This window comes from Aethalodelphis obliquidens, unplaced genomic scaffold, assembly GCF_003676395.1.
Source record: "Aethalodelphis obliquidens isolate GAN/ISIS:26980383/991018 unplaced genomic scaffold, ASM367639v1 scaffold8, whole genome shotgun sequence".
NCBI lineage: Eukaryota > Metazoa > Chordata > Mammalia > Artiodactyla > Delphinidae > Aethalodelphis > Aethalodelphis obliquidens.
In genome coordinates, this window is record NW_020837952.1 from 15,692,795 (window position 1) to 15,709,943 (window position 17,149).

At 40.5% G+C, this 17,149-nt stretch overlaps 1 protein-coding gene across 3 annotated transcripts in view; it reads left to right on the top strand.

Annotated features, from left to right (window-relative positions):
* The first annotated feature begins 1,490 nt into the window (after positions 1-1,490).
* Positions 1,491-17,149, top strand: part of CAND1 (cullin associated and neddylation dissociated 1) — a 52,418-nt gene continuing 36,759 nt past the window's right edge. The window contains exons 1-2 of one of the 3 annotated variants that reach the window (XM_027106949.1): positions 1,569-1,981; positions 2,184-2,268. Coding sequence is in view for 2 of the 3 variants with exons in the window: in XM_027106948.1 (XP_026962749.1) it covers positions 1,914-1,981 (68 nt within the window). In the remaining variant the exon portion in view is untranslated. Of the gene's footprint in view, positions 1,982-2,183; positions 2,269-17,149 lie in introns of all 3 variants that reach the window. The other 2 variants (XM_027106948.1, XM_027106950.1) reach the window with 2 other exon arrangements.

A 17,149-nucleotide genomic window follows, 5' to 3' on the forward strand; every position in this document is an offset into this window, starting at 1 on the left:
TGGGGTTCACACAAGATAAATGACTGGCTTGTTTGTGTGTGATGCGTCTGGGGTGTGTGTGCGTATAGTTTATATTAAATACTGTGAAAAGGTTGTTCAGAGCAGAATGGAATTGTGGCTGAAGCACTCATGGAACCTAATAATAGCTAACTTGGGTAAAGTACAGGATACATGTGGGTAAACGAGTAATGAGGGGAAATTTAAATATGAATTATTAGGTCAGAAAGTGTTTCATCTATTTTGTTATTGCCTATAACTATGCCTGTCTTTTCTAAGACACTAAATAACATTTGGTGAATATAGGAAAGAACGGTAAAGAAATGTTGAGATTTAATACCTGGAAGAAAGGAGCTATTTAAATTCTTTTTTCCCCCAACTAGAGCAATAACAGATTTAGACTGAATTTTCCTCGTCTCTTAACTGGGCTTTCTCTCTCTCTCTTTTTTTAAATTTTATTTTTAGGAAGGCCAGCTCCAATTCGAATGAAGGAGATAAGAACATGGATACTGAAACACATGATTCGGTATCTCCGATTGCTGTCTGTGTATGTTTTAGGGAACAATAAAATAGCTGCAGGATTATTAATTCCACAAATGCTGAATACAGAGAGTAATCATTTAGCTATTCCAGATAAAAGGAATAAGCCCTGAATACAATCATCGGTCACCGGCCCTTGGTCTTACTATGGTCCTTTTTGCTTTAGGGGGCTGGCTCTTCAATGCACGTTGGGAGTGCCCAGAAGAGGCTCAGCTGCCTTCAGAGGATGAGGCGACCATCACTCTCATGGATTAGTGCTAGGAAGCCGCTACTAGGCCTCTGCCAAGAACATCAACTCATCCGCAATGCGCCTGCCCAGACCGCAGCAGCCTAGCTCTGCAGACACCCCACAACAGCCAAAAACAACTGTAAGTGAAAATTCGAATCTGCTGCAGAAATCTAATCCACCGTACGCCGAAGGATTTACTCAACACAGCTGCCTCGCCAGACTACAAATCCCAGCATTCAGGCCTCCCATGGAGCCAATGAGGAAGCTACAAGTTCCTTCAGCCAATCATATCTTGACCCAGTGTAACATGCGGACTGAATTCTGGGATTTGTGGTTTTCACGTGGCAACTTGCACCATCGTGGTTAAGGCAATGCAGGCCACGCGTCCGATTCAGAACGAAAGCTCCTTCTAATAACTCTTCTGTTCGCCCCGAGTCTAACCTGTTAATTAGCTTTACTCCTAGGCCTTATGCGCCTTAAAAATCGTAATCTTTTTCTCTTACTGTCGTACAGGAAAAACAAGTTATTTTCGGATGAAGGTATCCTCCTCCCCCTGGCCCCCAATCCTTTAACCGCCGCTTTCAAGTCTCGCGAGAACAGCCCCTTTTGGCCGTTGTCATGCCTCCTGAAGGGCGGGTCACGCGAAGATTGACACAGGCTTCAGCCAACAGGATTGTCCTTTACCTAGCGTCTCCGCAGCGTGCGTGGGGAGACTTCCTTGAACCCTGACCTCAGCTTTCCGTAGCGTCCCGCGTCTGCCGCGCCCTCCCCCGGAGCGAAGGAGGCGGGTTTTGGCCTTTTGCCTTAGGGAGCGAGTGCGGAGGGAGTGGGAGTGGGACTGCCCCGAGTGGAAGTGGCTGCCTCTCCGGAGAGAGCCTGCTGTACTCCTCGCTGCTCATGAACTCGTTTTCCGGCGAGCAGCGCCGTCGTTAGGCCGGCCCCGTAGCCTCTGCTTCCCCCGGGACAGGCCCACGCCTCGCCGGGGAGGGGGCAGCCCGTCCAGGCGCCTCCCTTGTCAGCGTCTGCGTCGCGCTGCGACCCTGGAAGCGGGAGCCGCGGCGAGCGAGAGGAGGAGCCCCAGCGGCGGCGGCGGCGGCGGCGGGCAGCAGCACGAGCAGCGCCGGCGGGCGGGATCGAGGCCGGCAACATGGCGAGCGCCTCGTACCACATTTCCAATTTGCTGGAAAAAATGACATCCAGCGACAAGGACTTCAGGTGAGGCCGAAATCCGACCCTCAGCTCTCCTCGGGGTCCCCCATCCGCGGCCCTGGCCCCCACACAGGCCTTGCCCCACCCCTTTGGCCTTAACTGGTTGCTCGGCTTTGCGGAGGTCTCCAGGCCACCCTCCGCTCCCCGATCCCGGCAGGTCCCTTTCCTCGCCCACCTTCTAACCCCCTTCCCCCATTCTTTCCTCTAGGCCGTTGCCCGTCTCTGGTCCTAGGCCTCTTCTGCGTCCCCCACCGCATGCTCTGCCCTCTCAGGACGTGACTTTCGCGTCCCAGGTAGCGTGAAGGAGCGAGATCAGGCACCATTGTGAGCAAGGGAGTCGCTCTACGCTTGGAGACCCGGAGGCCAGGCCTACCCGCCGGCCTGCCCGAGGCGCTAGGCCGCCCTGCTCCCGGGGCCAGAGCTGCTGCTGCTGCCCACTCGGGGTCCCAGCTGCCGCCTCCTTTCTCGCAGATGTGAGCGGGCCTAGGTGCATTCAGCTCGAACGATTTGCTTTCTTTTCCAGCCCTTCGGGGATTGGGCTATAAACTTTCTTTGGATTATCTCTTTCGTCAAGGTGGGAAGAAGGTGGAGGGGGAGCCAGGAGGGTGGAAACTTGACTCGTAGGGTTTTCCCGCCAGCATTTCTTGTCATTTTCCCTTGTCAGGCAAAAACCCAAGCAGCATCTCGGGGTTTCAGTCTCATTTCCTTAGATCCAAAATTACTGCCAGAAAGGTGAATTACTGAACCTGAAACAAAAAGGTGCAACAAGCAAATGGGTCTTATTGAAAAGGAGTTTTCTAATATGGGGATGGTGAATGTGAAGGTTTGTTATAAAGTTCTGTTCCAGGAGACTTGTACGGTTGGTTCCAAACCTTGGTCACATGCATATTGAAGAATTGTTATATTTTCACGGGTAATCTTGGTTTCTCTCCCTCTTTTTTTTTTGCACTACAGAAATTGTTACATTCTTTCCTTCCCGCCTTCTGTCCCATCACAAAATCAATCAACTCCCGATCTAATTAGCTTTTTATAGCTTGGATACTTGTTTTGTTCTCTAGCGGTTTTATTTTCTGTGCATTTTAAAGGGAAGAAAAAATAGTCTTCAATTTAAATTGTGGCTGACGGGCTTGTTTTTTTTTGTATGAACGGTACGTTTTAACACCTGAAAACACGCCCAAACCTTATGTACTGGGGAAATATTTTTTGATTTGTGAAAGGAGAACCAAGAAGAATGTAATAATCTGTTCCTAATTAAGTTAATATGCTGGCATATTAAAATAGCCAATGACATTTTGGTTCTGTGACTTCATAGCCAGAAATGATTCTCAAAAAGTTTTGCTATCTAGGGAGTTTTTAAGTATTGTATTCAAAAGTTTTAAAATTAGTTTGCTAATAATAAAGGTTCGAGTGTTCGTTTTTGGAAGAGACGTTTTTATTTTGGGCATTAATATTTTTAGATTTGTGAGTTCTAGGGTCAAAATCAAGATTAAAATAAATAAAAGGTTTTGTTTGTTTTTTAAAGGATTAGAATGCTGTTTACTTCCCTTTGGAGCTTTGCTTGCTCCCAATGCAAGCCATTAAAATTTAAATAAACATTTGAATGGAACATACATAAAAAACTTTAAGTAGGTAGAATGTGTGGTGTGATTTTTACCCCCTCCCATTTCTGTCAGTTTGGCTCATTCTGTAAAAGTACTGACTTTCATTCTGATTGTGTTCAGTTTTAGTCTAAAGATAGGACTTTCCCTGTAATAGTACAGTTTTGTTCCACTAGTCAGACTTGTGTGTGGATAATACGTTTAGAATAAAGAAGTCAAGTCATGTGATAATACTGCATATGTGATTATTGACTGAAGCTTTCTTTCTTACATTTCCTCTAAAGGAAAGGTAATACGTACATGCCTGAGGAGTTTTTTGTTTTTGTTTTTTCTAATTATATGGAAGAGTAATGCTCTGATGTTAAGATATACTAGTGTTGAACTTGGTAAGGATTATCTACTAATTTGGGCTTGAATAAGTTAAAACATTGCTTGGAGGATTACTCCTAAAAATGTGATACTGATAATATTTTTAATAGTTGGTGAATATTATAGAAGATATGCCTAAGAACAGTAAATGACTTCCAGTAATTTGTCATTAAGATATTTTTAACAACTGAGTTTTTAAGACTTAATACGCTCAGACCATTCAGTAATAGACAAGTCTTGGGAACCAAAGCACTATATATATTAGATTACTGACACTTAAGAGATTAATTAAAATAACGTTTGCGGTCAAGTGTTTTGAAGATTTTTCCGTATTTGAATACACGTGTTCTATTTTTAAATGATGCTTTCTAATTTCTCATTAGAAATTTATTTACTTGTTTATTTTGCTGTAAATATCATAGTTATTGTTACATGTTTTAAAATACCTAGTGCTAGAAGGATCTTGAGGACAAGATTAACATTATAGAAAATCTAACATGTGCAGACCACTCTACCTTGTGCTAAGGGGAGAAGAAGATATTACATCCAAAAGGAAGAAAAAACCATTTTTCTCATGGTGGAATCCAAAGGGAATATGACCTACCAGTTACAAATATGGGTTCTAGTCCTGTAGGATTCTTTGCTGTGTACTATCTGATATCTTGGACAGACTACTTAGTTTGGGATTAAATTCACTTTTGAGAGACTTGTACATGGGTAATTACAAAAGGTCCCTTATAGGCCCAAATTTTCAGGTCTCTGAATAACTAAATAGTTTTTTTAATGTAAAGAAGGTAAAGAAATGGATGCAGACTTCAAAATTTTGGAATGTCAACGTTTTTAAAGATTTTTTTTTTTTTGGTAGGACTTAAATTATAGGCGCAATTTATTGGGGGGAAAAAACCCTAGTGTCCTTTTTTCTTTCATGTTTTAGTGTTCTTCGAAGGTAGGATACTATGGTTTAGTGGCAGTAAGTAGTGATTCTGTAGATAACAGAATGAAAATTTTAATGTGTATAAACAAAGTGAATGCTGCACCTATAAATATTAATACTGAATATTCAGTAGGTTGAGGTAACTAATAAGGTTCTGCTTTTATTTTCATATGCTTCATCACCAGCTTTTATTTTCATATGCTTCATTACCAGCTGAATTCCAGTATTCCAAGGAATCAAGAGCTAAAAAAATTTTTTTACCGTTCTTTTATTTCTCTGTACATAATTGTTAATGCTTACTGTGGACTTTATACACTTGATCCTTACAACTTTAGTAAAGTGGATACTAGTAGCAATCTCTGTTTCAGCTGAGGAAACTTCAATCTGGTGATGCTGAGTGCTTGCCCAAGGCCAGTTAAACAGTAGTAGATCAGGGATTTCCAGATACCCCCAGAGCATGAACTCTAAATTACCATATTCTACTTCTGCAAGATTTTGACTAGGGGACATTAAGAGTAAGACCTTAAATTTCAGTTCCCTCTAAGTTAGGCTTAGGGAGTATTTTGTGCTAGAAGATTAAATAATTCCCTGAGAGGGACGACAAAAAGTTGAAGATAGTGCTTGCCTTCAGTATTCTCTGCATGCTTGTTGAGTGGTTAAGGCATTTGTAAAAACATAAATAACCCAGGGCAGTATGTAGTGTTCAGGCTTAAGTGGCAGAGAAGATGAAAGCAAGGAGATTCATTCATGTTCAAGGAGTGATCTGAGCTAGGTCTTGAAGTTCTAGGTAGGTGTGAAAGCACACAATACAAACAGCACTCTTGGGGTGGGGATAGGAACGGGTAGGGACCTTGTCTTACTGAACTGGATCCTCCACTTTATTTAGTGCCTTGGCCATGTGAGTTTTCAATAGATAACTTGTTTTAGTTGAATTTGATTTTAATTCCAGAGTAAAAAAAGCATGTAAGGATTGGGGAAGTTTAAGAAGTCATTGTAAAATCTACCAATCTATTATTTTTAAATACCATTTGATACAATCTTAAAATAATTCACTGCATTGTAGAATTTCCTAGCTTGATTATGGTTTATGTCACCAAATATATTTATGTGTTTTGCCTATTGGAAGGCATATGCCCTTGGAAACTGTTTAAAATGCTAATAAAAATCTCGGGCCTGTTACAGAATCATCAGTTTTCAGAGTTGGAAGGGAGCTTAGAGATCCCATAACATAGCTGAAAGTACTGTGTGGGCATTTACAATAATGTAACAGGAAAGACTACATTATCTGGACTGCTTGTGCTTGAAGAAAAGTAAGTTTAATCTGAAGAAATAGATTTGCAGAGATTAAGAAGGTGATTTCTGAGCATTTTCTAAGTTCTTTGTACATTGATGGCATTAAGTTACACGATTTCACTTGTGATTTGGTGGGGAGGGATACAGGTATAGTACGGCTAACACTTATTATCAGCAATGATTAGGGCTCACTACTGAAAAAGAGGAGAAAGGGACCTCATTGAGGAAACTGAAGAAGAAAGATGACTAATAATTAGTTTTATTTACGAGAACGATATTAAGACTGTCCCAAGTTAATTCATAACTCTAAGAGAATAAATGAGAAAAAATGAGAACAGCAGTGTGGTGTGTACAAGATATATGAAAGATAATTAGTTCACTGGGTGATGCAGTTGGCCCATAGCATTTAGATTTGTTGGAAACAAGGGTAAAATTGTGTTTATATATTAAGGGAAGGGTTTTGGAAACCACTCATTGTGCAGTACAAAGGATCTATTTCTACCATTATTTTTTTTTTAACATCTTGATTGGAGTATGATTGCTTTACAATGGTGTGTTAGTTTCTGCTTTACAACAAAATGAATCAGTTATATATATACATAAGTTCCCATATCTCTTCCCTCTTGTGTCTCCCTCCCTCCCACCCTCCCTATCCCACCCCTCCAGGTGGTCACAAAGCACCGAGCTGATCTCCCTGTGCTATGCGGCTGCTTCCCACTAGCTATCTACCTTACGTTTGGTAGTGTATATATGTCCATGCCTCTCCCTCGCTTTGTCACAGCTTACCCTTCGCCCTCCCCATATCCTCAAGTCCATTCTTTAGTAAGTCTGTGTCTTTATTCCTGTCCTACGCCTAGGTTCTTCATGACATTTTTTTTTCTTAAATTCCATATATATGTGTTATCATACGGTATTTGTGTGTCTCTCTCTTTCTGACTTACCTCGCTCTGTATGACAGACTCTAGGTCTATCCACCTCATTACAAATAGTTCAATTTCGTTTCTTTTTATGGCTGAGTAATATTCCATTGTATATATGTGCCACATCTTCTTTATCCGTTCATCTGATGATGGACACTTAGGTTGTTTCCATCTCCGAGCTATTGTAAATAGAGCTGCAATGAACATTTTGGTACATGACTCTTTTTGAATTACGTTTTTCTCAGGGTATATGCCCAGGAGTGGGATTGCTGGGTCATATGGGAGTTCTACTTGTAGTTTTTTAAGGAACCTCCATACTGTTCTCCACAGTGACTGTATCAATTTACATTCCCACCAACAGTGCAAGAGGGTTCCCTTCTCTCCACACCCTCTCCAGCATTTATTGTTTATAGATTTTTTGATGATGGCCATTCTGACTGGTGTGAGATGATATCTCATTGTAGTTTTGATTTACATTTCTCTAATGATTAGTGATGTTGAACATTCTTTCATGTGTTTGTTGGCAATCTGTATATCTTCTTTGGAGAAATGTCTATTTAGGTCTGCCCATTTTTGGATTGGGTTGTTTGTTTTTTTGTTATTAAGCTGCATGAGCTGCTTATAAATTTTGGAGATTAATCCTTTGTCAGTTGCTTCATTTGCAAATATTTTCTCCCATTCTGAGGGTTGTCTTTTGGTCTTGTTTATGGTTTCCTTTGCTGTGCAAAAGCTTTGAAGTTTCATTAGGTCCCATTTGTTTATTTTTGTTTTTATTTCCATTTCTCTAGGAGATGGGTCAAAAAGGATCTTGCTGTGATTTATGTCATAGAGTGTCCTGCCTATATTTTCCTATAAGAGTTTGATAGTTTCTGGCCTTACATTTAGGTCTTTACTCCATTTTGAGCTTATTTTTGTGTATGGTGTTAGGGAGTGATCAAATCTCATACTTTTATGTGTACCTGTCCAGTTTTCCCAGCACCACTTATTGAAGAGGCTGTCCTTTCTCCACTGTACATTCCTGCCTCCTTTATCAAAGATAAGGTGACCATATGTGCGTGGGTTTATCTCTGGGCTTTCTATCCTGTTCCATTGATCTGTATTTCTGTTTTTGTGCCAGAACCATACTGTCTTGGTTACTGTAGCTTTGTAGTATAGTCTGAAGTCAGAGAGCCTGATTCCTCCAGCTCCGTTTTTTCATTCTCAAGATTGCTTTGGCTATTTGGGGTCTTTTGTGTTTCCATACAAATTGTGAAATTTTTTGTTCTAGTTCTGTGAAAAATGCCACTGGTAGTTTGATAGGGATTGCATTGAATCTGTAGATTGCTTTGGGTAGTAGAGTCATTTTCACAATGTTGATTCTTCCAATCCAAGAACATGGTATATCTCTCCATCTATTTGTATCATCTTTAATTTCTTTCATCAGTGTCTTATAATTTTCTGCATACAGGTCTTTTGTCTGCTTAGGTAGGTTTATTCCTAGATATTTTATCCTTTTTGTTGCAGTGGTAAATGGGAGTGTTTTCTTGATTTCACTTTCAGAGTTTTCATCCTTAGTGTATAGGAATGCCAGAGATTTCTGTGTATTAATTTTGTATCCTGCTACTTTGCCAAATTCATTGATTAGTTCTAGTAGTTTTCTGGTAGCATCTTTAGGATTCTCTATGTATAGTGTCATGTCATCTGCAAACAGTGACACCTTTACTTCTTTTCTGATTTGGATTCCTTTTATTTCCTTTTCTTCTTTGATTGCTGTGGCTAAAACGTCCAAGACTATGTTGAATAAGAGTGGTGAGAGTGGGCAGTCTTGTCTTGTTCCTGATCTTAGTGGAAATGGTTTCAGTTTTTCACCATTGAGGATGATGTTGGCTGTGGGTTTGTCATATATGGCCTTTATTATGTTGAGGAAAGTTCCCTCTATGCCTACTTTCTGTAGGGTTTTTAATCATAAATCGGTGTTGAATTTTGTCGAAAGCTTTCTCTGCATCTATTGAGATGATCATATGGTTTTTCTCCTTCAGTTTGTTAATATGGTGTATCACGTTGATTGATTTGCGTATATTGAAGAATCCTTGCATTCCTGGAATAAACCCCATTTGATCATGGTGTATGATCCGTTTAATGTGATGTTGGATTCTGTTTGCTAGTATTTTGTTGAGGATTTTTGCATCTGTGTTCATCAGTGATATTGGCCTGTAGTTTTCTTTGTTTGTGACATCCTTGTCTGGTTTTGGTATCAGGGTGATGGTGGCCTCGTAGAATGAGTTTGGGAGTGTTCCTCCCTCTGCTATATTTTAGAGGAGTTTGAGAAGGATAGGTGTTAGCTCTTCTCTAAATGTTTGAAAGAATTCCCCTGTGAAGCCGTCTGGTCCTGGGCTTTTGTTTGTTGGAACATTTTTAATCACAGTTTCAATTTCAGTGCTTGTGATTGGTCTGTTCATATTTTCTGTTTCTTCCTGGTTCAATCTTGGCAGGTTGTGCATATCTAAGAATTTGTCCATTTCTTCCAGGTTGTCCATTTTATTGGCATAGAGTTGCTTGTAGTAATCTCCCATGATCTTTTGTATTTCTGCAGTGTCAGTTGTTACTTCTCCTTTTTCATTTCTAATTCTGTTGATTTGAGTCTTCTCCCTTATTTTCTTGATGAGTCTGGCTAATGGTTTATCAATTTTGTTTATCTTCTCAAAGAACCAGCTTTTAGTTTTATTGATCTTTGCTATCGTTTTCTTCATTTCTTTTTCATTTATTTCTGATCTGACTTTTATGATTTCTTTCCTTCTGCTAACTTTGGGGTTTTTTTGTTCTTTCTCCAATTGCTTTAGGTGCAAGGTTAGGTTGTTTATTCGAGATGATTCCTGTTTCTTAAGGTAGGATTGTATTGCTATAAACTTCCCTCTTAGAACTGCTTTTGCTGCATCCCATAGATTTTGGGTCGTTGTGTCTCCATTGTCATTTGTTTCTAGGTATTTTTTTATTTGCTTTTTGATTTCTTCAGTGATCACTTCGTTATTAAGTAGTGTATTGTTTAGCCTCCATGTGTTTGTATGTTTTACAGATCTTTTCTTGTAATTGATACCTAGTCTCATGGCGTTGTGGTCGGAAAAGATACTTGATACAATTTCAGTTTTCTTAAATATACCAAGGCTTGATTTGTGACCCAAGATATTATCTCTCCTGGAGAATGTTCCATGAGCACTAGAGAAAAATGTGTATTCTGTTGTTTTTGGATGGAATGTCCTATAAATATCAATTAAGTTCATCTTGTTCAATGTATTATTTAAAGCTTGTGTTTCCTTATTTATTTTCATTTTGGATCATCTGTCTATTGGTGAAAGTGGGGTGTTAAAGTCCCCTACTATGAATGTGTTACTGTCGATTTCCCCTTTTATGGCTGTTAGTATTTGCCTTATGTATTGAGGTGCTCCTATGTTGGGTGCATAAATATTTATAATTGTTATATCTTCTTCCTGGATCGATCCCTTGATCATTATGTAGTGTCCTTCTTTGTCTCTTCTAATAGTCTTTATTTTAAATTCTATTTTGTCTGATATGAGAATTGCTACTCCAGCTTTCTTTTGGTTTCCATTTGCATGAAATATCTTTTTCCATGCCCTTACTTTCAGTCTGTATGTGTCTCTAGGTCTGAAGTGGGTCTCTTGTAGACAGCAAATATACGGGTCTTGTTTTTGTATCCATTCAGCCAATCTGTGTCTTTTGGTGGGAGCATTTAGTCCATTTACATTTAAGGTAATTATTGATATGTATGTTCCTATTCCCATTTTCTTAATTGTTTTGGGCTCGTTATTGTAGGTCTTTTCCTTCTCTTGTGTTTCTTGTCTAGAGAAGTTCCTTTAGCAGTTGTTGTAGAGCTGGTTTGGTGGTGCTGAACTCTCTCAGCTTTTGCTTGTCTGTAAAGGTTTTAATTTCTCCATCAAATCTGAATGAGATCCTTGCTGCGTAGAATAATTTTAGTTGCAGGTTTTTCTCCTTCATCACTTTAAATATGTCCTGCCAGTCCCTTCTGGCTTGCAGAGTTTCTGCTGAAAGATCAGCTGTTAACCTTACGGGGATTCCCTTGTGTGTATTTTTCCCTTGCTGCTTTTAATATGTTTTCTTTGTATTTAATTTTTGACAGTTTGATTAATATGTGTCTTGGCTTATTTCTCCTTGGATTTATCCTGTATGGGACTTTCTGTGCTTCCTGGACTTGATTAACTATTTCCTTTCCCATATTAGGGAAGTTTTCAACTATAATCTCTTCAAATATTTTCTCAGTCCCTTTCTTTTTCTCTTCTTCTTCTGGAACCCCTATAATTCGAATGATGGTGCGTTTAATGTTGTCCCAGAGGTCTCTGAGACTGTCCTCAGTTCTTTTCATTCTTTTTTCTTTATTCTGCTCTGCAGTAGTTATTTCCACTATTTTATCTTCTAGGTCACTTATCCATTCTTCTGCTTCAGTTATTCTGCTATTGATCCCATCTAGAGTATTTTTCATTTCATTTATTGTGTTGTTCATCGTTGTTTGTTTCATCTTTAGTTCTTCTAGGTCCTTGTTAAATGTTTTTTGCATTTTGTCTATTCTATTTCCAAGATTTTGGATCATCTTTACTATCATTATTCTGAATTCTTTTTCAGGTAGACTGCCTATTTCCTCTTCATTTGTTAGGTCTGGCGGGTTTTTATCTTGCTCCTTCTTCTGCTGTGTGTTTTTCTGTGTTCTCATTTTGCTTATCTTACTGTGTTTGGGGTCTCGTTTTTGCAGGCTGCAGGTTCGTAGTTCCCGTTGTTTTTGGTGTCTGTCCCCAGTGGCTAAGGTTGGTTCAGTGGGTTGTGTAGGCTTCCTGGTGCAGGAGTCTAGTGCCTGTGTTCTGGTGGATGAAGCTGGATCTTGTCCTTCTGGTGGGCAGGTCCACCTCTGGTGGTGTGTTTTGGGGTGTCTGTGGACTTATTATGATTTTAGCCAGCCTCTCTGCTAATGGGTGGGGTTGTGTTCCTGTCTTGCTAGTTGTTTGGCATAGGATGTCCAGCCGTGTATCTTGCTGGTCGTTGAGTGAAGCTGGGTGCTGGTGTTGAAATGGAGATCTCTGGGAGATTTTCACCGTTTGATATTATGTGGAGCTGGGAGGTCTCTTGTGGACCAGTGTCCTGAAGTTGGCTCTCCCACCTCAGAGGCACAGCACTGACTGCTGGCTGCAGCACCAAGAGCCTTTCATCCACACGGCTCAGAATAAAAGGGAGAAAAAGTAGAAAGAAAGAATTAGTATAAGTATAAAGAAAGAAAGAAAAAAAGGAGGGAGGGAGGGAGGAAGGAAGGAAGGAGGGAAGGTAGGAAAAAAAGAAAGAAAGAAGATAAAGTAAAATAAAATAAAGTAAGATAAAATATAATAAAGTTATTAAAATAAAAAAATAATTATTGAGAAAAAAAACAAAACAAAAAAGGACGGATAGAGCCCTAGGACAAATGGTGGAAGCAAAGCTATACAGACAAAATCTCACATAGAAGCATACACATACACACTCACAAAAAGAGGGAAAGGGGAAAAAAATAATAAATCTTGCTCTCAAAGTCCACCTCCTCAATTGGTGATGATTCGTTGTCTAAAGGAGGGAAGGAAGGAAAGAAAGAACGAAGATAAAGTAAAATAAAATAGTTATTAAAATAAAAAGTAATTATTAAGAAAAAATTTTTTCAAAAAACAAAATACGGACGGATAGAACCCTAGGACAAATGGTGGAATCAAAGCTATACAGACAAAATCTCACATAGAAGCATACACATACACACTCACAAAAAAAAGAAAAGGGGAAAAAAATCATAAATCTTGCTCTCGAAGTCCACCTCCTTAATTTGGTATGATTCGTTGTCTATTCATGTATTCCACAGATGCAGGGTACATCAAATTGATTGTGGAGCTTTAATCCGCTGCTTCTGAGGCTGCTAGGAGAGATTTCCCTTTCTCTTCTTTGTTCTCACAGCTCCCAGGGGCTCAGCTTTGGATTTGGCCCCGCCTCTGCGTGTAGGTCGCCGGAGGCCCTCTGTTTTTCCGCTCAGACAGGATGGGGTTAAAGGAGCAGCTGATTCCAGGGCTCTGGCTCACTCAGGCGGGGGGGCGGGGGGCATGGAGTGTGGGGCGAGCCTGCGGCAGCAGAGGCCAGCGTGACATTGCACCAGCCTGAGGCGTGCCGTGCGTTCTCCCGGGGGAGTGTCCCTGAATCCCGGGACCCTGCACAGGCGGGCTGCACAGGCTCCCTGGAAGGGGGTGTGGATAGTGACCTGTGCTCGCACACAGGCTTTTTGGTGGCGGCAGCAGCAGCCTTAGCGTCTCATGCCCGTCTCTGGGGTCCATGCTTTTAGCCGCGGCTCGCGCCGTCTCTGGAGCTCCTTTAAGCAGCGCTCTTAATCCCCTCTCCTCGTGCACCAGGAAACAAAGAGGTAAGAAAAAGTCTCTTGCCTCTTTGGCAGGTACAGACTTTTCCCCGGACTCCCTCCCGGCCAGCCGTGGCGCACTAACCCCCTGCAGGATGTGTTCACGCCGCCAACCCCAGCCGTCTCCTGCGCTCCGACCGAAGTCCGGGTCTTAGCTCGCAGCCCCGCCCGCCCCGGTGGGGGAGCAGACAAGCCTCTCGGGCTGGTGAGTGCCAGTCGGCACCGATCCTCTGTGCGGGAATCTCTCCGCTTTGTCCCCCGCACCCCTGTTGCTGTGCTCTCCTCCGCGGCTCCGAAGCTTTCCCACTGTGCCACCCGCAGTCCCTGCCCGTGAAGGGGCTTCCTAGTGTGTGGAAACCTTTCCTCCTTCACAGCTCTCTCCCACTGGTGCAGGTCCCGTCCCTATCCTTTTGTCTCTGTTTATTCTTTTTTCTTTTGCCCTACCCAGGTATGTGGGGGGTTTCTTGCCTTTTGGGAAGTCTGAGGTCTTCTGCCAGTGTTCAGTAGGTGTTCTGTAGGAGTTGTTCCATGTGTAGATGTATTTCTGGTGTATCTGTGGGGAGGAAGGTGATCTCCGCGACTTACTCTTCCGCCATCTTCGCTCATTTTACCATTATTTTTGCTTCTCTAATTGGATTTACTAAAGATGAATAAGTTCTGTCCTCAGTGAACTTTCAGTCGCCAAGTGTGTGTGTTGCAGTCTGACTGTCTTGCTCATAAGTTTTTGCAGAGCCTGGCACAGTTTCTAATGATGGTACCCCCCAAATACTTGAATAAATCAATGAGATGGCACTGCCTGTAGGTTAATCCACCTGGGACTCCCATAAAAGTCTGAAAGTTAACATCTTAACTTCCTCCTCTCCCACCTTAAACCTTTTTTATTCTTATTTTGTTGTGTTATATTACCATCCACCAAATGTCCCAGTTGGAAAGCTTGATGTCACCCTTTCCGCTTTACCATAGTTCCCTGGTGAGTATTTCTCAAATCAGTCTCTCTCAGGCCTCTTTTTAATCCAATCTTTTGGTAATTCTTCCATTAGAATTTTCTTTGTAAATATCACAGCTGATCGTTGCCTTTTGCACTAATTCCCATAGACTACGAGATAAACTCTAAACTTAGAGGTTGCCCTCCTAGGCTTACTGAAATTACTCTCCCTCAAATCCCTCACAATCTCCAGGTAACTAATTTAGTGGGTGTTTTCTTTGCTCTTCTATTTGATATGTAATGTAAGCACTGTTTACCACTTTTTTCTTCTTGATATTCTCTTATATGTATAGATGTCCCTCACAGGTTTGGTTTCTTACCATGTAGTGAGGGAGAACACATACTATGGGATATCTCAGTAAGAGGGTGTTAGGACCTATTTGGGTAATTTTTGGAAGGAAGCAGAGGTTTGCTTTAGATTGGATGTTGTCAGAAAGGGGCAATTCTTTTTATTTTTTTTTATTATTACTTTTTATACAGCAGATTCTTATTAGTCATCAGTTTTATACACATCAGTGTATACATGTCAATCCCAATCGCCCAGTTCAGTACACCACCATCCCCACCCCGCCGGGGTTTCCCCCCCTTGGTGTCCATATGTTTGTGCTCTACATCTGTGTCTCAACTTCTGCCCTGCAAACCGGTTCATCTGTACCATTTTTCTAGGTTCCAGGTACATGCGTTAATATATGATATTTGTTTTTCTCTTTCTGACTTACTTCACTCTGTATGACAGTCTCTAGGTCCATCCATTTCACAACAAATGACTCAATTTCGTTCCTTTTTATGGCTGAGTAATATTCCATTGTATATATGTACCACATCTTTTTTATCCATTCATCTGTCGATGGGCATTTAGGTTGCTTCCATGACCTGGCTATTGTAAATAGCGCTGCAGTGAACATTGGGGTGCGAGTGTCTTTTTGAATTATGGTTTTCTCTGGGTATATGCCCACTAGTGAGATTGCTGGATCATATGGTAATTCTATTTTTAGTTTTTTAAAGAATCTCCATACTGTTCTCCATAGTGGCTGTATCAATTTACATTCCCACCAACAGTGCAAGAGGGTTCCCTTTTCTCCACACCCTCTCCAGCATTTATTGTTTATAGATTTTGAAATGATGGCCATTCTTACTGGTGTGAGGTGATATACCTCATTGTAGTTTTGATTTGCATTTCTCTAATAATTAGTGACGTTGAGCAGCTAGCTTTCCATGTGCTTCTTGGCCATCTGTATGTCTTCTTTGGAGAAATGTCTATTTAGGTCTTCTGCCCATTTTTGGATTGGGTTGTTTGTTTCTTTAATATTGAGCTGCATGAGCTGCTTATAAATTTTGGAGATTAATCCTTTGTCAGTTGCTTCATTTGCAAATATTTTCTCCCATTCTAAGGGTTGTCTTTTTGTCTTGTTTATGGTTTTCTTTGCTGTGCAAAAGCTTTGAAGTTTCATTTAGGTCCCATTTGTTTATTTTTGTTTTCATTTCCATTACTCTAGGAGGTGGATCAAAAAAGATCTTGCTGTGATTTATGTCAGAGTGTTCTTCCTATGTTTTCCTCTAAGGGTTTTATAGTGTTTGGTCTTACATTGAGGTCTGGAATCCATTTTGAGTTTATTTTGTGTATGGTGTTAGGGAGTGTTCTAATTTCATTCATTTACATGTAGCTGTCCAGTTTTCCCAGCACTACTTATTGAAGAGACTGTCTTTTTTCCATTGTATATCCTTGCCTCCTTTGTCATACATGAGTTGACCATAGGTGTGTGGGTTTATATCTGGGCTTTCTATCTTGTTCCACTGATCTATGTTTCTCTTTTTGTGCCAGTATCATATTGTCTTGATTACTGTAGCTTTGTAATATAGTCTGAAGTCAGGGAGTCTGATTCCTCCAGCTCCGTTTTATTCCCTCAAGACTGCTTTGGCTATTTGGGGTCTTTTGTGTTTCCATACAAATTGTGAAATTTTTTGTTCTAGTTCTGTGAAAAATGCCAGTGGTAGTTTGATAGGGATTGCATTGAATCTGTAGATTGCTTTGGGTAGTAGAGTCATTTTCACAATGTTGATTCTTCCAATCCAAGAACATGGTATATCTCTCCATCTATTTGTATCATCTTTAATTTCTTTCATCGCTGTCTTATAGTTTTCTGCATACAGGTCTTTTGTCTCCTAGGTACGTTTATTCCTAGGTATTTTATTCTTTTTGTTGCAATGGTAAATGGGAGTGTTTGCTTAATTTCTCTTTCAGATTTTTCATCCTTAGTGTATAGGAATGCCAGAGATTTCTGTGCATTAATTTTGTATCCTGCAACTTTACCAAATTCATTGATTAGCTGTAGTAGTTTTCTGGTGGCAGTTTTAGGATTCTCTATTTATAGTATCATGTTATCTGCAAACAGTGACAGTTTTACTTTTTCTTTTCCAATTTGTATTCCTTTTATTTCTTTTTCTTCTTTGATTGCCGTGGCTAGGACTTCCAAGACTATGTTGAATAATAGTGGTGAGAGTGGACATCCTTGTCTTGTTCCTGATCTTAGAGGAAATGCTTTCAGTTTTTCTCCATTGAGAATGTTTGCTGTGGGTTTGTTGTATATGGCTTTTGCTATGTTGAGGTAGGTTCCCTCTATGCCCACTTTCTGGAGAGTTTTTATCATAAA